Source organism: Symphalangus syndactylus, chromosome 7, assembly GCF_028878055.3.
Source record: "Symphalangus syndactylus isolate Jambi chromosome 7, NHGRI_mSymSyn1-v2.1_pri, whole genome shotgun sequence".
NCBI lineage: Eukaryota > Metazoa > Chordata > Mammalia > Primates > Hylobatidae > Symphalangus > Symphalangus syndactylus.
This window is the reverse complement of record NC_072429.2, coordinates 53,254,699-53,276,039: the sequence shown is the minus strand read 5'-3', so window position 1 is coordinate 53,276,039 and position 21,341 is coordinate 53,254,699. Positions and strand designations below refer to the sequence as shown.

At 40.4% G+C, this 21,341-nt stretch overlaps 1 protein-coding gene and 1 long non-coding RNA gene across 4 annotated transcripts in view; one reads left to right on the top strand and one right to left on the bottom strand.

Moving 5' to 3' along the window:
• CYP7B1 (cytochrome P450 family 7 subfamily B member 1) overlaps positions 1 to 1,377 on the bottom strand; it is a 208,610-nt gene extending 207,233 nt beyond the window's left edge. Inside the window, exon 1 of one of the 3 annotated variants that reach the window (XM_055286232.2) lies at positions 1,075 to 1,377. In XM_055286232.2, coding sequence (XP_055142207.1) covers positions 1,075 to 1,196 — 122 coding nt within the window. In that variant the 5' untranslated portion in view covers positions 1,197 to 1,377. The remainder of the gene's footprint in view (positions 1 to 1,074) is intronic. The other 2 variants (XM_063643271.1, XM_055286234.2) reach the window with 2 other exon arrangements.
• LOC129486395 (uncharacterized) lies at positions 1,290 to 20,310 on the top strand. Its single transcript, XR_008658952.2, has 3 exons — positions 1,290 to 1,703; positions 6,492 to 6,613; positions 20,067 to 20,310. It is a non-coding gene; the product is annotated as an uncharacterized lncRNA (long non-coding RNA).
• The last annotated feature ends 1,031 nt before the right edge of the window (positions 20,311 to 21,341 follow it).

Here is a 21,341-nt window from a genome sequence, read left to right as displayed (position 1 = left end):
AAGTGTCCTGAGTCCTCATCTTGGGCTCTAAAGCAAAAGTACAGCCATTGGAAAAGGCAACCTGGAAAAGTGCACATTCCAGGAACATCTCTGAAAACTGACATGGGAAGAAAGGCAAATACTCCTAGAGTACTCATCTCCAGGCATTCTAGAAATGTCCATAGATACTTGTATGCAGTGCAAAGGTGTCATTTCCCCAAAAACTATTGAGAAACAATCTGTATCACACACACATAGGTATCTATACATTGATACATATGTATGCAAATATATATACATACATATCAATTATCATCCAACAACATGCATCTGCTTGGTTTTCAAAAGCGATGAACACCAGAGCAGTATGAAAATAGGACCCAGAAAGAAAAACAGATTAAACTCAAAGTGAATGATTTTATCTGAACTTCTCTATTTCTACTTCCACAATTCAAATTAGATAAGGAAGTGACACACGTCTAGGTTTTGTCATTATTGTGTGTTTTGTTTTGTCCTTATAAAAATGATAGAGCAACAGCATAAAATACTCTCCATTAACTCATTTAGTACTCACAAAAATCTCACGAAGCATGTACTATTATTTCAGCTTTTCAAATGAGGTACAGTGAGGTAAACTGAGGGAGAGGCACTCAGTTTACCTCACTGTACCTCATGGTGCATCACACCATGCACTGGCATTTTCTTGAAATAGTTCTCTTTTAACTGATGAAATGTAAGAATATTCCCCTCCTGAAATACTCTATGAATTCTAGGCCATAAAACATCAACTCACAGTGGCAAGGCACACAATGTGTCTGTGATGCATAATGCATACCGCCAACCTAGGGCTTATTACAACTTATGCTGGAGCAGCAAATGGAATTCGTTCCCAAAGCTTTAATATGTATGCGTATGTGTGGGAAAAAGACAGAAGAAGCCTTTGTTATTACAAAGTCCCACAGGAAGCCAGTGCCCCGCAGCAAGTTCTGACTGTCTGCACTGGAAATCATGGAGGGGGACTCCCTTCACCATCTGGGTCGCGCGCGGCCGGCGGGGCCCAGGGCGCATGCGTGGCCTGCCGGCCGAGGCGCTTACCTGGTGCGCCGGACGAGCAAGCAGAGAGCCAGGAGCAGCAGGGCCGCTGCAAGGGCCGGGCCCGGGAGGCCCAACTGCTCCAGCGAGAAGCGGCCCGTGGCCGCGGACACTTCTCCTGCCATCCGGCGCGCGCTAGGCCGCGGTGGGCAGCCCGGGGTCTGCCTGCGAACAGCGCGGTCGGCGACTCTGCAGCCTGCGGCGGCTTCTCTCGGCGGCGCCCCCTAGTTCAGGGCCGGAGAGGCTGGCCTGCCCGCAGCGCAGACAGGAATGTCACCGCGGTCTCCCAGGCTGAATGACAAAAGTTCGTGGACTGCCCCCTCCCCGCCTATCCTCCACCCACGCGTACCGCCCAGTTCCCCCCACCGTTTCCGACCCGGCAGCTTCTGGAAAACAGCGCCCTTGATCCTCCCGGGCAGGAAGAAGGGCCAAGGAAGAGGTTAGAAGGGAGAGTTAGGATTTCCCAAGAACCAGCCCTGAAGGCCTGGAGGTGGGGGATTTCGCTTCTTAGTTGGACGGGAGCCCCTTGGGTTCCTCACTTCTTAGCCCGCGCCCTGCGGGAGGAGCGACTCTGCTTGTCCCTCAAGATACTTGGGAAGGTGCCCGCTGCGCTGACACCGGCGATCTCTTAGGTACGACCCAGCAGGGTTGGGCTGGCGGCAGAAACCGGCGGAGTGCGCGACCTCGAACCGGTTTCGCGCCCACCTCCGTCACCCCCTTACATCCTATTTGCTCACAAGTTTTGGTTGAGGCCTACTGTGTGCAGAGGCGCGTGCCAGAAACACGGAATACAAAGACCTAGGCCATAAGCCTTCAGAAGTCTCGATGAGGCACACAGTACAGGATGAGGGTGAGACAGTTAAAAAGAGATTGCAGAACAGCGTGGTAGGGGCCGAAAGAGAAGTGCTTCAAGTACTACAGGTTGTACTCAGAAAGAATAAGGGAGAAACTTTTAAAGTACCTTTTTCCGAGTAATGACCATCCACTGGGTACTTTACACATATTTTTGCTTTCTATTTTTTTATGAGTATTTTATAGAAGACATAATGAGACTCAGATTAAGTAACTTAACCTGGTTGCTCACTTGATAAATGTTTACCATTCCCACTGATAAATATCTGCCATTCTAACCACGGTCCTATTCGAGGACTTGTGTGCTCTGTCAATGCAACACTTCTCTGGAATGGGTACAGCAGCTTCAAAACTGATCTCTGGTTTTTTTACCCTTCCAGTCCATCATCCCCATTTCCACCTCCCTAAAACACAGATCTATCCAGCTTTTACTCTGTTCAAAAAACTCTTAATGGTTGCCTTTGTGACGAAGTCATATCCTCCACCTGCACTGAGAAGCCCTCCACAAATTGTCTTCATTGTACAGCTCCCCTCGCCAGTGCAGTTCCATATATACTCAAGCTTGAGCCACCATGTCCCTCATACTCAGCCTGTTCACATTATTAACTTAAAAAATCCATTGTAGTTTGATTTGCATTTCTCTAATGATCAGTGTCATTGAGCCTTTTTTCATATGCTTGTTGGCCACATGTATTTTGGAAATTAGTGTGGTAATTCCTCAAAGACAGAACTACCATAGGATCCAGCAATCCCATTACTGGGTATATACCCAAAGGAATATAAGTCACTCTGTCATAAAGACACATGCACGCTTATGTTCATTGCAGCACTGTTCACAATAGCAAAGACATGGAATCAACCTAAATGTCCATCAGTGGTAAACTGGATAAAGAAAATGTGGTATATACACACCATGAAATTCTATGCAGCCATAAAAAAGAATTAGATCATATCCTTTGCAGGAACATGGATGGAGCTGGGGGCCATTATCCTTAGCAAAAGAAAACCAAATACAGCATGTTCTCACTTATAAGTGGGAGCTAAATGATGAGAACACATGGACACATAGAGGGGAACAACAGACACTGGGGCCTACTGGAGGGCAGAGTGGGTGAGGAGGGAGACGATCAGAAAAAATGACTAATGATTACTGGGCTTAATAGCTTGGCGATGAAATAATCTGTACAACAAACCCCCATGATATGAATTTACCTATATAACAAACCTGCACATGTCTCCTAAACTTAAAAGTTAAATACATAAAATAAAAATAAAAATTCACAATTTTTAAGTTTTGAAAAGGAGAGAGGAGACTTTATTTCTTCCAAAGGGTTACAGCCTGCAAGGTGGCCATCCAGGCAAAACCAGAGACAGGACCTTCAAAGGAGGGCTTGGGGTAGGAGCTTTATGCTGAAGAGGTTGACTAAACATATATATTTAACTGGTTACAGGAGGAGCTGTGAATATTCATGAAGGTGGTCCTGACACATGCCTATTGAACAAACATGCATGTAACATATGACCCATGTTCACTTTGGGGTGGCTACTTAACATTTAAATGTGTTACAGTTATGCTTTGTATATCAAAAGATCATTTTACATACAAAGGTAGGTAAGTGTGTAATCTCTGTAAACTGGCAAAACCAGACAATGGTCAGTGGTCTTCTTAATCAGGAGAAAGTTACTGAAACCAGACTCTTGTCCAATCAAAGCTGTAGTTATGGCTTGTGGAACAGCAGGGTCAGTTAGCATCTGATGGTGGATGAGCTGTGACTTTTAATATTGCAAATCCTGAGGCCAGTGCTTTTTTAGTTGCTAGAGTGAATAACCTTGTGGTGGTTACAACATAGTATATAGTTTAAGTTTCACTGTCCATGGTTCTAAAGCTGTGAATGGCTAGATTAGCCCCAGAATCTTGATGTTTACGAGCCTCTTTGTCTTTGACTTCTATTCCGGAGTCTGTCTCCTGCCTCTCCTTTCTCCTCTTGTACATTCAATTTTCCAGGCAGTCCAAAAGATTGCAGAAAACTGACAGCCACTCTGTCTTTTCCAAGAGAAAGCAAATTGAGTGCTTTCCATCACTGCTGGGACAGCAGAGCCAGTTTAAAGCAGGGTGTCCATGCTGGGGCATTTCTGTAACCACTGCAGAGAGCCACTCACTGATTTTCAGAAGAAGTCTCAATCGTCATACTTTTGTTTTCCCCAGATGACTTTTGTTTAAAAATATAATTAAAATACTAAGAATTCATTCTACTTATTGAACATTTATTATTTGCCAGACACCATACTAAACATATTATTTTATCACATTAATAACAGCAAAAACCCATGGTTGATTGTCCTGCCTTCGAGAAGTGGAAGGAAGAAGCCTGCATAGTTACCTACCAGATTTGGTTTGCAACTGTATCATATTCCTATGTTATCCGCACAGTGGCTTACTTGGGACACTTTATTATATATATGCAATACATCTTAAATATATGTTTCTTTTGGGTTTTCCACTTTTGTTAAAAGGGACCTTTGCTCTATAACCAGATTAAAACAATCTAAAGATATCTTTTATTTTACTTTCGTGGTGGCTTATTATTAGCATCATCGTATTCAATCCAGTCCAATTCAGTTTTAACTCCAAAGTATACCATTATCCCCATCACCTCTCTGACAGAGATTGCTGGTTGACCCTCCATATCTGCTCACCCCTTCCTCCTCACTAACAGAGTCCTCCATTTTTAACTGAACAAATGCCAGTCCATCATAAAGACTACTTCTAGTTAGCTGGGTGTGGTGGTGTACATCTGTAGTCCCAGCTACTTGGCTAATCAGGAGGCTGAGGCAGGAGGATCACTTTGAGCCCACCGAGGACTTAAGAGGCCACAGTGAGCTATCATCAGAGTACACTACTGTACACTCCAGCCTGAGCAACAGAGCAAGAAACCCTGTCTCTCTCGAAGGAAGGAAGGAAAGAAGGCAGGCAGGCAGGCAGGCGGGCGGGCGGGCAGGCGGGCAATATAGTGAAACTGTCTCTACTAAAAATACAAAAATTAGCTGGCCATAGTGGCATGCATCTGTAGTCCCAGCTACTCGGGAGGCTGAGGCAGGAGAATCTCTTGAACCTGGGAGGCAGAGGTTGTGGTGAGCGGAGATCACACCACTTCACTCCAGCCTGAGCAACAGAGCAAGACTCTGTCTCAAAAAAAAAAAAAAAAAAGAAAAAAGAAAAGAATGAGATGTCACTTCCTTCAAAAAGCTGGGATGAAAGATGAAAGGGACTAAACACATTAATATTGGATAAAAGGAAGTAAAAAGGCCACTTGAAGGAAGGAAGTACAGAAACACGGAGGGAGGGAGGGAGGGGAAGGCAGTGGAGGGGAGGAAGAGGGTGACAGAAAGAAAGAGTAGAGGAAGTAAAGAAAGGGAGAGGGTGACAGATTGTACTTCAGTGACTCACTGCACTAGCCGAGTGACCCTCATCTACCAGGTGGCTGGAGTGATTAGCCTCTTTCTCTGTTCTTGTTCTAATCTAGCATTAGGACTTGAACTCTGGCTTTGGTTCCCCCCATGCCTTAACTTTTGATTCTCAAGAGCCTCTGTGGAAGTCAACAAAACCTGAATAATGACTATTTCCTTTTGCATTTCAACATGTACATCCTAATTCTGCCCAGATTTTGAAAATACTAATGCACTGGACTGAAACATTCAAGTCTACCTACTTAGTCAATGACTTTTGTTAAGTGCAAATTATGTTCATGGCACTATACTTGGCGTATTGGACCTATAAAAATGAATGAGATGGGCCAGGCTTGGTGGCTCACACCTGTAATCCCAGCACTTTGGGAGTCTGAAGCAGGCATGAATCATGAGGTCAGGAGTTCAAGACCAGCTTGGCCAACATAGTGAAACCCTGTCTCTACTAAAAATACAAAAATTAGCTGGGCGTGGTGGCACACACCTGTAGTCCCAGCTACTCAGGAGGCTGAGGCAGGAGAATCGCTTGAACCTGGGAGGCAGAGGTTGTGGTGAGCCGAGATCACGTGACTGCACTCCAGCCTGGGCAACAGAGCAAGACTCTGTCTCAAAAAAAAAAAGAATGAGATGTCACTTCCTTCAAAAAGCTGGGATGAAGGGGACTAAACACATTAATATTGGATAAAAGAAAGTAAAAAGGCCACTCAAAGAAGATTGTGGAGTGACCATGGGGGAATTTAAGGATATGCACCCATATGGCCCCAATCTTGTGAGCTCCTGGGAAGCAAATGATGTGCTGGAGGGGAGGGTAGATTACAGGCTTCAGCTGTTAGGAAACATGTGAAAGTACCACAGTGGAAAATACCGAAATGGAATTTCACACATTCTTTTTCCAGTATTAGGAAGCCCATAAAGTCAGAATTGAGTGTCCAACACTGAAAGGTCCTATCAACTTTTGACATAAAATACAGGTTAGGTTTAGGTTTTGAATCATATCAAAGCACAACCCTTCTATAACTAAAAAGATTGACTGCTGTTTATCTCTCTCCCATTCCCATGAGTTTTATTGTAACTAACTTTGATTTCCTATTACCTTCGGTTAGAATGAAGACCACCCCTGGGCAAAATTACGAAGAAGTGGAAGGAAAGAAGAGAAGAAGAAAGGAATATAGGCTACATGTTTTACAGACATTGTTTCATCCAATCTTCAAAACCAATCTCTGAGGTAGCTATTATTATTTCTTTTTACATAAAAGAAAACCAAGACTCAAAAGAATTCCAGGACACCCATGGTTATTCAGCTGTTACGTCCAACTGTGAAGTCACCGTCGTTTTCACTGTACCACCTCGCCCTCCTTAGAGTTTTCGTTCACTAACCCTTTACTTACCTGCTCAGTCATTCTTGCTTCCATCTTTATGGATCCAGTTGTTACCTTAAGTTTTCCATAACCGCTCCCTGTGGAGACAGTTGAGGCTCTGCCATGACCTTGGCCCTCCATGGCCCTCATCTAGCTCTGACGCTGGTCTCAAGTTTTCCGTCTGAAAGATGATATAAGACTACCTTCCCTATAGGTTTATGAGGATTAAATTGTTAGGAGTAAATATATATGTGTGTGTATATATATCATAATGAAAATGCCTGGGGCTTCCTTTTTTCACAGTTGTGCACCTTCTGCTCCACTGGCAAAGGGTATAAGTAGAAGCAAGTTAATCAGACAAATTCAGCCCAGCTGAGGTGTTAGCTTATTGATATATTACTTCTGCCCAATTAAAATATACAATAGGAAGCTTTCTTCTCTCCTTTAGGTGACTATTCAAACTGATTGCAGCTGAGATTGCAATAATCACATATACTGAGACTGCTATAAGCCCAAAAGTTATTGTTTAATTTGGCATATAGTAAATAGTGAGGCATCATAGATGCAGGCACCAAACTTGACTAAAAATATCTTAAATCACAAATGCTTCCACTTATTCTGTCGTTCTTTACAGTTTAAATGATTTTAGTTGTTTTCTCTTTACTTTAGTTCTTCATTCTCCTACAAAGCCAGTTTGTAGTGCTGACCCAGCATGCAGTCTGGTACAGGACACATATAGACATGGCAGGCAAAAATCTTATTAAATAAAATGCTGTTGAATGAGCAAAGTGACACCCAACAATAGAGTGTAGTTCCATTTAAACCTTTTTTTAATAAAGTATAATTTTAGGTAAGACCTGAATATAATTATTTTGAAGCAGCTTCAAAAATGGTGGAACAGATGGCTCTGATTATCTCCAAGAGGAAGGAAAAGATTGGAGAGTTTTGTCATTTCTTGTTTAACAGTCTTGGCATTGCTTATACACACTTGAGTTTTGAATACTGTGATTTATAAAATCACAATCCCGTGCTAAACCTCAGCTCATTCTCACAATCTGACCCTACTTCCCATGCCAAGTTTTGAGACTCACTCTCTCTCTGTCTCTAACTCACACTGGCTATTCCAACATTTCATTTTCCCACTAGCCTTGACCCCATATTTCTGGGGACAAAAAGCACAAGACTCTCTCCCTGAGCGTTCCTTTTAATGAGAACCATTCCCTCCTCCAGCCCCACTCCCCATCCACCTCTGTTCACTAAGGAAATGTTTTCTAGAGTCAAAAACATTTTAAAAAATTCGGCTAGGTCAGTACTCTGAGAAGCAAAGACCCCTGTTACAGTTCAGGTCCCAGGAAACAGAGTCTGAGAGGGACATTATCATAAAAGAGTGTTTTAGGACAGGCTCATAGAATCAGCATCAGGCATGCTGATGGGAAGGAAACACACAGAGAAAGAAGCTGAACTGGGACGCAGTCTTACCAAAGATTCACCTGAGTCCTTGATAATATCTAGAACTCAGGTGGCCCTTAGAATTGTCCCAAGATGAGGTGCAGGGTTCAGGTCTTTAATGTCACTGGTTCCAGACTGCCTGCAGGAAAGGAGAGGTGTCCACAAGTGATGGGGTTCTCTTTAGCTAAGAGTGAGTCCTGAAACAGCCGATGAGGCAATCCTAGAGCTTGGAGCAAAGGTTCTTCCACGCTGACAGAGAATCTGGGTGACAAAATATAGTCAGTATCCACTAGGATGCTACAGAAATATGCTGGAGGCAAATAGCACATAGGTGGTGGAGGTGCTTGCATTCATCTTGGATTTGTAATATCTCAGAAGCAGAGAGGTTAGCGTTACTATAGGTGTTTTGCTAATGAGAGAGAGAACAATCCAAGATAAATAAAAGCAAATTAGCAAAATACCTATAGTAACAGTAGCCTCTCTGCTTCTGAGAACCCAGCAGTCACATTACTAGGTGATTCTAATGTTAAAGAAAAAAAAATGTTTTGAGTCATGTTTTATTATAATATTGCAACAAGGAAAGCCTTTAGGAGGTCATTTCAAACATTTACTCTGATTACAAACATAGGGAATACTACCCAGGCATTGTCAGAGTAACTAAAAGAACAATTTAAAATCATTCAACTCTTGCCTGACAGAGGACAATGAGGGTACATAACTAGTTTCTCCAAACAAGTCAAAATCCCATAAAATTGTATCAGAAAACTACTAAAGCATTTTTTTAGGAAGGTTACGCTTTTCTGTGAAGTAGGTATACATTTCATTAAGCAAATAAATGCTTTCTGCTGCAGAAGGGGCTTAGGACCATTCTTCCTTCACGCTAACATTTTACTTGCTCAGCCTATCATGGTGCTCTTGCCTGAAGTAGCTCCATCCTCTTAGCAGGGACTCCACATGGGCCAGTTGCCGCTTGGATTCACACTGGGCCCTTTCATACCCACACCCTTCTTTAAAGACTAGAAAAACACGACTTGCTCTTTCTCTCCCCCTTCGTATCTGACTCCTTGTTTGTGAGCTCTGTTCCCAGCTTTCTCTCCACCCCCTGCTTTCCTTTCCAAAGCTCCATTGGAAAATGGTCAAATTAATTCCCTTAGGATTTTCTAAGGCCTTTTATTTTCTCCTGCAGGTTTCTAATCACTAACATTTCCATGGTTATTCTCTTTCTCCTTTCTTCTCTGAAGTCTGGCATTTTTTCCACCAACAAAGATTGCTAAATTTTGACATTTATAAAAGCAATTCATAACACTAATTATACATATGCTGGAAGTTTTGAATATTCTGCTTTATGAACAAACATAGCACTAATGAATGAGAAAACTGATTTGTAATGATTCTGAAAAACAGTCTAATTGTCTGCTTGCCAGGGTTGCAATAGAACTAAGAGGGTATACACACACTTAACCCAGACATCAGCCAGGGGCTTCCTGGCACTTGTTTCTGCGTGTGCACGATCTGTTTTGGCCCTTCAGCAGCTGATAACCAAAAGGCAGCACTCTGCACCTTCACTTGTTTCTGCAAGAAACCCAAACACAGCAGGCACCAACGTCTTTGTGGCAGATTTCTTGGGGGAGGGGGCAGGGTCATATTGTATAGAACACGGGATCCCACTCAAAACATTCTTGACATTTTATATCCTCCAGTCCTCTTGGGCCACATGGCGATAGGAATTTTCTTATGCTTCCCTCTGACAAAGTCCAGCCTCTCTGGTTCCAGTGTCCCTCCAGAATTTTCCTCTGCAAACATCAAATACCTCCTGCCTTTATAATACAAAGAAATTCAGCTCACATCTTTTATTTGAGTCAGGCTTTGGAGTTTCCCATGCTAAGTAGCTGTCAAAAATTTCTTCTGAACAAGGAGCATGGAATATTTTCAAAATATAGTCATCATCTTCAAAAACAAAAAAAAATTTAACTGACATAAATCATTTAATTTTTTTCTTTTCTTTTTAGAGACAAATTCTCTCCATGTTGCCCAGGCTGGTCTCCAACTCCTGGGTTCAAGTGATCCTCCCATCTCAGCCTCCTAAGGAGCTGGGGCTATGCCTGGCTCATTTTCTCTTCTAGAAATTTAAGTAGATATTTGGTTAAGTAGGGGAGAATGGTGTCCCCTCCAGCCTATTCTTAAAGATGTTCGAATGATGGTGACTGGTCAGTCAGAACGTATATGAATGGACAAATATCAACACGTGTCCCTTCTGCATTTACAGGCACCTCAGAAACTTTCATTTCTAGACATTTCTTCACTTGCCCCTCTCCTCTTTACAGGCTGGATTCCTGGTCTAGAAAGGTACAAGGGCTAATTCAGAATTTCCTCTTCCTGCTTTTCAGAATTTCTTCTTCCTGCCTTTGGGTGTGCCAAGACCTCAAAACCCCTTTCTCCTTTCCCATGTCTCTTTGTTTTTGCTACTTTTTTTTTTTTTATCAGTTCTGAGCAATCTGGACATCTGTTCCTTACCTAGATTCTTACTGCGAGGCTCAGCAAAACTCACAGCCCTCTAGCACTTACACAACCCCCGTGCCAAGACAAACATAATGTTGTAAGAAGCCTTCCTAAACTCACACAGAAATTAAAGTGAAGATTGGAATTCTACCCTGCTACTTTTCTCTGCAGCTCTGACTCAGGAGTCAGAACATAATTATTTTACAAATAAAAGTCTGAAGGCTGGGCACGGTGGCTCACGCCTGTAATCCCAGCACTTTGGGAGGCCGAGGTGGGCGGATCACAAGGTCAGGAGATCGAGACCATCCTGGCTAACACGGTGAAAACCCATCTCTATTAAAAATACAAAAAAAAAAAAAAGTTAGCCGGGCATGGTGGGGGGGTACCTGTAGTCTCAGCTACTTGGGAGGCTGAGGCAGGAGAATGGCTTGAACCCAGGAGGCGGAGTTTGCAGTGAGCCAAGATCACACCACTGCACTCCAGCCTGGGTGACAGAGTGAGACTCTGTCTCAAAAAAAACAAAAAACAAACAAACAAAAAAACAAAAGTCTGAAAATGAACAAGCTTAGTTTTTCTGAGTTGATGCATTTTCAAATGTTATCTCACGTGACCCCTTGACAATCCAGTGAGCTGAGTATTATTTTCACTTTACACATGTCCTTTGTAATGTCTGTGACAACAGGTACCATATCTGTCTGTCTCTTTTCACCAATGTATACGTAATACTTTGCAGAGTTCATGGCACTTTGTAGATTATCAATAAATACTTGCTGAATGAATGAAAATTAGAAAACTGATATTTAAAAAGTGAAATGAAATTAATATTTATTGAGTACCTACTCCATGCTGGTTGCTGAGCTAAATATTCTCATCTATATTTTATCTGAACAATAGTCCAATGAACTTGACCAAGTTCCTGAACTAGTTAGTGCAAGCAAATGATTTCTAATTTATTGGTATGAATATTAGTTGCATTTTTCTACTGTATGTGTATAACTCATTGTATATAATACATTACTAGATCCTTTCTATTGAAGCTTACCTTGCAATTTAGCTCATTTCTAACAGATATCTCTAGATGTTGGGTCAGTATCTATATACAATATTAAAGTTTTAATTTGAAGAAAACATCCTGGATACAAAACTTCAGGAAGGTATTTATTTTAGAAAAAAACATCTCAATTGTGTCTATTAGGGACCTCATTTTGACAGCTTCAATTGTGTTTGCTGCAAGGATTTATCAATGTATTGAGGGAAAAAGGGATGGGACTTCCATGAGTCCACTCAGATAAGAGATTTGGGGCCACATGAAATACGTAAGCTTGTTCAGAGGATAAAGAGTCAGTGTGAGAGAGAAAGGATAATTTTTAGATGAGTAGCCATTAATTTTTCCCATGATTCTACCACTCTTTTCTCTCTTTTACTTCCTTTAAATCTTGAAACCTTGGAAAGTAAAGGCTACTAAAGAAAGAAAAAATGATTTTGCTAAAATTTTTCTAAGATAGTGGAAGCACAAGGCAGTATCATTTTGTGGCCCATGTATTCACATGTAATTAGAAGCAAAGTAGGAGCATATTTCTTATTTTATGAAGCAGCATCCTAGGAGCCTTAAAGGACTCAGGGGACCAACGTCTGGAGAAGGAACTAGACTTCTTCAATGTAACCAGAAGCAATAACACACTTCCATGGTGCTGGACTCACTGTTCGTTTTTCAGCCCATGTCCTATTTGCCCTTTCAGCAGCACTCTCACTTTCTCTGAATACTTTCTTCTCTGAGTTCCCATGAATATCCTCTTACTTCTCCGGTTGTTTCTTGGTCCCCTTGGGCAGTTCTTCATCTACTTGGCCACTAAATGTCAAAGGGCTCAATCCCAGAGGCTCCTCTCTTTTTACTACAAACTCTAAACAGGTAAACTTTGTGCTTTAAACATTATGTCTATGGAATAGCTCCTAAATGTGTTGGCTCCAGATTTCTTTAAGATGCAGCCCCCCATCACATGTCTTTTAAACAGCCCACATGGTTGTTTCATAAGCGCCTGAAACTTAGCATTTCCAAACAACTCTTAACCATAGCTACCACATCTGCTCTTTTTCCTAAAGCATCACCATCCATCCAGTGGCCCATGCTCAAAACTGAGGCGACAGCTTTGGTTCTAAGTCATTTAACTACTCTGTTAAAACCCATCTTAAATCTATCTCCTCCTATTCTCTGCAGCCATCACTTAGTCCAAGACAGCATCATCCACCATTCATCTGCATGTCCTCAGATTTTCTCTTGCCTCAATCACCCATTCATTGTCCACACTACAACCATAGTGATGATTTTTAAAAAATACAAATTGAATCAAGTTAGTACAATATTTTAAGTCCCTACAATAGTATGACATTTTTTGAATAAAATGCAAATTTCTTAACCTTCAAGCTTACATGGTCCTCAGTGACTAGACCCTGGCTTCATCTCTCCCCGTCAACCCTGATCTCATTCCAATATAGACTGCAATTTGGTTCAGTGACTGAACCTGGTTCTCTTTCAGCCTTTACAGATAATCCTTCTTATACCTGCTTGCTGACATCTGTACCTCCTTGGACTAGCTAAATTCTAAATCTCCTTCTGAACTGAAATTAAGCATCATTTACTTAGGAAAGTGGTTTCTAATTCCCCAGTCTAGGTCAGTACAACCTATTCTTTGCCTACTCAGCATATTAACTTCCTCTTGATAGTACTTATGACATTATCATTAAATAATAATTCATTGTAATGAGTTGTTGAAAGCCTCTCCACCAGAATGTCAACTTGTGAAGGTAGAGATTTTGCCTACTTCACTGCCGTAACCTCACACAAGGTCTTTAACATAGTTGGTGCTTAACACGTATTTGTTGGGTAGATCAATCAATCGATCAATCAATCAATCAATAATAAAATAGATAAATAAGCAAAGACATTCAATATGTATTAATCATTTCATGTGTGCCATTTACTGTTCTAAGGTCTTTCATGCATTTTTTTTTTCATTTAAACATCACAACAGCCCTGTGGAGTAGGTACTTTTGTAATCTGTATTTTATATATGAGAAAACAGGTTTAGGAAGATTAATAACATGCAGATGTGGAATATCCATCCCTACCACCATGACCATTTTTTTCTCATGAGCCCATTGTTCAAGGACAGGAATAGCTGAGGAAAAAGCCTACTTACCATGATCTTCCTCTGCTGAGGCTACTGTTTGGGCAGCAATTCACATGGAACAAAAATATGTTTACATTTTATGCCCAGTTGGAGAGGTCGGTCTACATACCTCTTCCCTAGATCTCCTTATCAACACTTTTCTAATCATTTTTCTTCTATGTAACCTCAGCATACAATCAAACTGTTAGTCACTACTCATAAATCTGTACTTCCGGCCATCTCTCCTTCCAGGAAGAACAAACCACCAGGTACATTGCCTGAAGTTATGCCTACTCAGAGGATTTCCTTTAACAACCCTTCTTCAGGGACACCTCTGCATGGGGCTGTAGTATTGTAGATACTTTTGGATGGTGCCAGTATTTTATGCAGCACCCTCTGTAAAGCAAGCTGAGATTTTCTTTTTTCTTTTTAAGTCAATAGGTCATAGAAAATGGTTGTGGGTTGAGACAGAGAAGGTAATATAGCAAGATTATAAACCTTGGGAGTCTGATCCACTTGTTCATGGAAAATGTTATGCCTTGAGGACTTTCTTGAGCCTGATCTAGAATAGTTCTACTTAATTATGGAGTGCTGCTGTGTACATCCAACTTTATGGCTTTGTGCATTAGACCGAATTAATGATGGATAATTCAGGTTGCATGGTAATTTGGTGGCTGTGGTCAAGTGTTTTGTCTCCATGAGGGCCCTGAAATAAGCCAAAAGTTGCTTCTCAAGAGGAGAATACAAAAACAGTGATTCTTAAACATTTGTTCTATGATTTATATTGAGGGACCTTTCAATGACTCCATACAGCATCTCTATCTTCCATAGATAATTTAGTCACCATAGGATCTGATTGGTCCAATAAATAAAGTAGCAGAAGAACTTTCATAACAGCCTGAACTTGTTAAGAGCCTTGACTTGCTCTGGACTCTTCTCGAACCTGAAAGCCTTCTGATTTACTCAGTAAATAGTATCAGGCCTAAGTGAGTATCGGTATCAGGCCTAAATGGAATATCAGGCCCAAATGAGGTACATGTTGCCTCCCAAATCTAACGAGACCCACCAGGTGTTGTGCATCTTTCTTGAGGTAGGAGAAATTGGGTGCAGCAACTTGTTTTTCTTGAACTCTGGCCACTGGAGCCCTAAAAATTTCATCAAGATGGTGTATGTGTGTCTAGCAAAGTGTCTAAGAAAGTGTAATTGTCTCATCACGAGGTCCAATCAGCATGATGACATTAATTTAGATAGACCAAGGTGTTATCCTGTGGAATGAAGAAATGATAAAGGTCTCTTTTGACTGAACTATTATTATGACCGCTGAAGATGTTATATACGTAGGGCAGTGAATGTGTATTGCTGGCTCTGTCAGGTGAAAGCAAACTTCACTTACCAGATTAATAGCTATAGTGTGCCAGAGAATGTGTTGATGTGCTGCAGCAAATAATCTACATCTGGAATGGCAGCTGCAATTTGAATCATGACCTTATAAATCTTACAATATTCTACTATCATTCTTTAAAATTTGTCTTCTGAATAAGCCATATAGGCAAATTAAATGGGGATATGATAGGAATTACCTATATTCTTTATGTCCTTGATGAGGCACCAATATCTGCATTTCCTCTATAAATTTTGCATTGCTTTTGGTTTACTTTTGTTTTTTTGAGTAGAGGTAGTTCTGAAGATTTTCATTATCTTTCTTCCTACAATAGCCCTCATTCCCAAGCTCAAGGAACCAATGTGAGAATTCTGCCAATTGCTGAATATATTCATTCTAACTGTATTCTGGAACTGAGTAAATAATTACTGGGTGTATTCAGGGACCACTGATCCTGCTGGGAGATGGATCTAAGCCAAAGCTATATTAACTGCCTAATTTCTATAACTTTCTGGTTATTTCTTTTTCACCAAAGGACAGTGACTGTACACTCTTTTCGAGAAGACTAGGTATAAATTTTTAGCAGTGTGGCAAGATCTTTCCTTCAGAGGGCCTGGTCTCTCCATCATTCAGTGGAGGTCTTACTCTTTTTATTTGATCTATGAACTGATTCAAATAAAAGAATTGGTTGAGGAACCATAATTTATGGTGCTTTTATTGCCCAGACTTAGAGTTTATTGCCCAGACTTAGAGTTTTTCTTTCTGCTTACACAAATCAAATAAGACTTTAGTAGGTTGCCTATTTATTTTAATTCTAGTGAAACCATGATCACTTACCCCAAACCAAAGATCTCTGTGCATTAAAACATTCAAATTACCACTTGTCTGTGGCATTTCTTCTGTTCCAGTAACAGAAACCCTAAACTCAGTGATATAAAATCATAACAATCTTGTTATGGTCTCAGATTCTGTGGGTCAGAAATACAGAAAGTGTACATCAGGGATGGCTTGTATATCTTCTCCATGATGTCTGGGGCCTCACTTGGGATAACTCAGAAGCTTGTGGTTATTTAACAGCTGGGAGCAAGAATCACCTGAACATTCTGTTACTCACATGTCTGGGTGGTAGATGCTGGCTATTGGCTGAGACTTCACCTACACTTGGCCTCTCCATGTGACCTGGGTTTACTCACAGTGTGGTGATGTCAGGGAAATTAGAATATTCATCTGATGGTTTAGGGCTTTGAAGACAGATGTCCCAATAAAACAGGACAGATACTCTGTAATCTTTTAGGGTTTAGCCTCAGAAGTTGCACACCATCCAAAGCCCACTGAGAGTCAAGGGGAAGAAACATAGCCAGATACGAAGGTGGTTGCAACTTGTTCCCTGCCAGTCAGGGATCCTATCATTTCTACTGAATCCAAAGAGCTATCTGTTTTTAGGGAAAAAATTTTAATGACAGCATTTTTTTTAAACAGCCAGTCATGATCTGCAGAAAATAGCTGCTTGAGAGCTCTTCAGGGATACTGGTGCTCCCCTCATCAGTGCATTTCTTGAACCCTCAAAGAAGAGAATGTCCAATAGAACTTCCCAGGAGACTTAGGATGTATGTGAGCCGGTCTTACCTGATAAATTCATTTCAGCAATCTGAGCTCCCTAAATCTCTGGATGTTTTCCTCTAGCAGGGGTCAGTAAACTATAGCCCACAGGTTGACTGCCTGATTTTGCAAATAAAGTTTTATGGGAGCATAATACCATGCCAATTTATTTACTTATTGTGTAGGGCTGAGTTTAGGCCAAAATAGTAGAATTAAATAATTGTAACAGATACTGCACAGCTCAGAAGCCTAACATAATTAATATCCATCCCTTAAAAAATATGCTATGCACACTTTTGCAAATTTTGCAAAAGAAGTTCTGGTGCCTTAAATTCATTTTCAGCCACCTTCAGGTCTAAGATTTAGTTAAGTAACTAAGCAACTAGTTAGAGTGATTCCCATCACCTCAAATCAGTCCACCGAATGCATGACCTCTGCTTAGTGCATCCATATTAGTAAATAACGCCCTTCCAACTTTAGACTTCTCTAACCTGATCCAATATTTGTAGAATACAATGCCACCCATATTCACCAGGTTTCTGTCAATTAGAATTTAGCAACACATTGCAGTTACTTTGGTGTGTCATCATGAGGTAATATTTGGTAGCTGAACCCCTAGAGTCATCTGGCATTTGCATCTGTTCATAGATCTAGAAGCAATGAGAGGTGATGGGAGTAGATCTTGAGGAAGGTTGGTGGTGTTCTGAAAATAAGAGACTTTTTACTTCAGATAATAGAAGACTAATCTCAGAGAGGGGTAGAATTGTTTCTTTAATTGTCAAAGCAAATTCTGTAGAATTTAGGGTTTAAAGTTCTCAGCTTTATCAGAATTTGCTTATATGTCCCCCTTTCAAAATTCAGGGTCTTATTCTTTTTCCAGGCAATCCCTTAAGAGATCCCTGAGAAGTTGTTCATTTGATTTGTATTGCATGTTAGCCATCCACAGTATTAGATTTCGCATTTTGTTTTTAGAAATCTCAATTCTGTAGCTACAGAAAATAAACGTCACCTTTAGGACTATTATAAAAGCCTTTTGGTTCCTTATCAAGAGCTTGAGCTGGGAATGTAAAGCCCTAATCTCATGTTTTTCCCTCCAAGTTCTCCCTCACATTTAGAAACAATCAGGTAATCCATGATAATTTTACCTACTCCCACTAAATTGTTCTATGGTAACAACCACTTGGACATGCAAAGTCTTTCCAAGTGGCTCTAGATGATACTTTAAGTAGTGTTTTTCTACTGAAATTCATAGACTACCATCGTCCAATTTGCCACAAAAGGATCATAAATATCTTCAAATCTAGCCAGAGCAAGAAAAAAGTTTTAGATCACTAATAATATAAGATTTTGTTACTCTAGAATTACTTTAGATAACAATAATTGTGTTAGGAAGTAGAGCCATCATACATATTATGTGAATAGAAGATTATTATGGGAACTAGACTTTACTGACTGAAGGAAGAGCTGGGGAAGTGAAAGTGCAAAAGGGAAATTTGGAGGATCTGAGATAAAGCATTAACCAGCCCACCTGAAGCACTATGGCAGGTGGACGTGCTAAAGCTTGCAGAGAATTCATGAAGCACATCATATCCAATGTCAAAGTAGATTGTGAAGAGGAAGCCCATGGAGAGGTGTCTGAGAAGTTGTGGCTTCTATGCAGTTACTGCCTCTGTGAGTCTACAGCCAAGTAGCTAGTGGTGGTCTTAGGGCCGCTGTGGGTCAGCTGGGCCAACAGTTGGAAAGATAAGCTAAACAGGAAGTGGAGTAGAGTGAGGAAAAGCTGGGGAAGTCAAAGCCCAGAAGGAAATTTACACATTCAGAGTCAAACAGACTCTCCCAGTTTCATCACTTACTACTGTTATCTCGAGAATGTTAATTAATTTTTGTGAATTTCCATTTTCCTAGTTGCATAATAAATGTGGATAAAATATTTACCTTTAGGGGCTGCTTGCTTGCCTTTTAACATTTTTTGGAAATCCGTTTATCCTTCTGATCATTTTTAAGCTGACATAAAATGTTTTCATCACAAAGTAAACTAGTTTCAAAAGATGTGATTTCTGGGCTGTTTTAATTATTGACATATGATAACAAAACGGTAATATTATTTTTAATTTATCTATGCAATATAAATACAATAGCAGCTTTGTGCCCACCACCATCAATTTAGAAAATATATAAACAAGCTCTTTTTCAATAATCAGAAATTTTACATTGTTCCGTTTTCTCTTTGAACTCATATTTCCATTCCATTTTTCCCATAGAATTTTTTTTTTTTTTTTTTTTTTTTTTTTTTTTTTTGAGACAGAGTTTCGCTCTGTCGCCCGGGCTGGAGTGCAGTGGCGCAATCTCGGCTCACTGCAAGCTCCGCCTCCCGGGTTCACGCCATTCTCCTGCCTCAGCCTCCGAGTAGCTGGGACTACAGGCGCCCGCCACCGCGCCCGGCTAAAGAATTTTATCTTAACATATTTTTATGCTTGAAGGTCTTTTATTTATAGTAAAATTGCAATAAGATATGTATATAAATTGAATTTTCTAAATATTAGTTGTGATCATAAGACCTAACATTTTTATCTCAATTATGATATAATACAATCATTATTGGCATATTATTTATCAAAGAAAATGAAATATATTGTAGAAATTGATAAGTAAACCTAAAAAGTAAAGTTTAATTAGAAATGCACATTTTAGTATGTATATATACATATGCACATCTATGAATATATAGAACTCCTTTCTCTGTGAGTGAGAAACTTGGATTCCATCACCTTCAATATATTTACTTACCTGATCAATCCCACTCACGTTACCAACTGCCCATCACCACCACCTCCATCACCGCATGTCTACAACCGCCTCACCCTTTTAGGCTCTGCCATTCTGCACAGGACCACTGTGTAGATGCTTTCTTCACCCTGCTTAGGCTCCCACACTTGGCGCTGGGCTTGCATTTCTACTTCCTCTCTTTGTGTTATTACATTCGACCCTACCTACTGGCTTTTCGACTAAATTATTCAGAAAGGAAATGAGAAAGGGAGAGAGGGGAAAGAGAGCATGCATTTTTATAAATCTTAACCCTTCTAATTCTGAGATAGGTAGGTAGATTAGATAGACAGATAGATAGATAGAGCACAAAGCTTTTCCAAATGTTTCTCACGTAGTTCACATAATCCAAGATGTCCTTCAATACTTACTACTGATACACTTTTGTTGCATTATTCTCAGGATCTTCCTCAGCATCAGTAATTTCTTTGGAAAGAATTGGAGAGAAAGAAGATATACATCTTTAAAAGGAAATTGTCACTACCTTGTTAACCCAACTCTACAAATATTCCTGACTTCAGACTATCCAAGCAAAGACAGAATACACAATTTTTAAGTCTCCTACTTTTTCTAGGAGAGAAAAATGTATGAGAAAGGGAAAGACAAAAGCCCTATCAAAGGCTTATGGTGACTTGGTTAAAGAAGGTTGCAGGCACTGTGATAAGAGTTTGGATGGGAGAAACATAACTCTTTGTTTTGTAATATAAGTTTGGTTGTGAGATGGGGAAGTGGGAAAGGAAAACCAAACTGAAGCCCTGACCACAGACTTATTCTAGGCAGATCAATTTTAGCAAAAAATAGAGAAAATGAAAATTGATTTTCTTGTATCTTTTACTGCCTATAAAGTTCTTGGAAAACTATCATGGATTCTTATAGGCACATGTACCCAGTTTAATGCTCAAAAACATTTAATGCTCAAAAACATTTAATGCTCAATGATTCTTATAGGCACATGTACCCAGTTTAATGCTCAAAAACATTAAAAGCAGCTATAAATTTTAGTAAATTGATGGCCCTTAAAAAATAAAATAATTCCTGCAGATAATCCAATCATGTTCAAAAGTTAGAATTAGAGGAAACATATTAAAATATCAATGAATAATCACTTCTTATTGATTAAAATATCAATTCACCAATGAGAATAAGAAATGGGTATAAATTGCACTTCACTTCTTTTTTTTTTTTTGAGATGGAGTCTTGCTCTGTCACCTAGACTGGAGTGTAGTGGCGTGATCTTGGCTCACTGCAACCTCCGCCTCCCAGGTTCCAGCACTTCTCTGCTTCAGCTTCCCAAGCAGCTGGGATTACAGGTACCTGTAACCATACCCGGCTAATTTTTTGTATTTTTAGTAGAGATGGTGTTTCACCATCTTGGCCAGGCTAGTCTTGAACTCTTGACCTCGTGATCCACCCATGTCGGCCTCCCAAAATGCTGGGATTACAGGCATTAGCCACCACGCCCAGCCTTACACTTCACTTCTATAAGATAGAACAACATGTAGTAGAAAGCACAAAAGTAATTTTTAAAAATTTCTGTTTTGTTCCCCTTCCTATGGGGAACACGCTTTCTATTACATGTTGTTCTATCTTATAGAAGTGAAGTGTAAGGCCGGGCATGGGAGAGTTGTGGGGTGGGGGAAGGGGGGAGGGATAGCATTAGGAGATATACCTAATGCT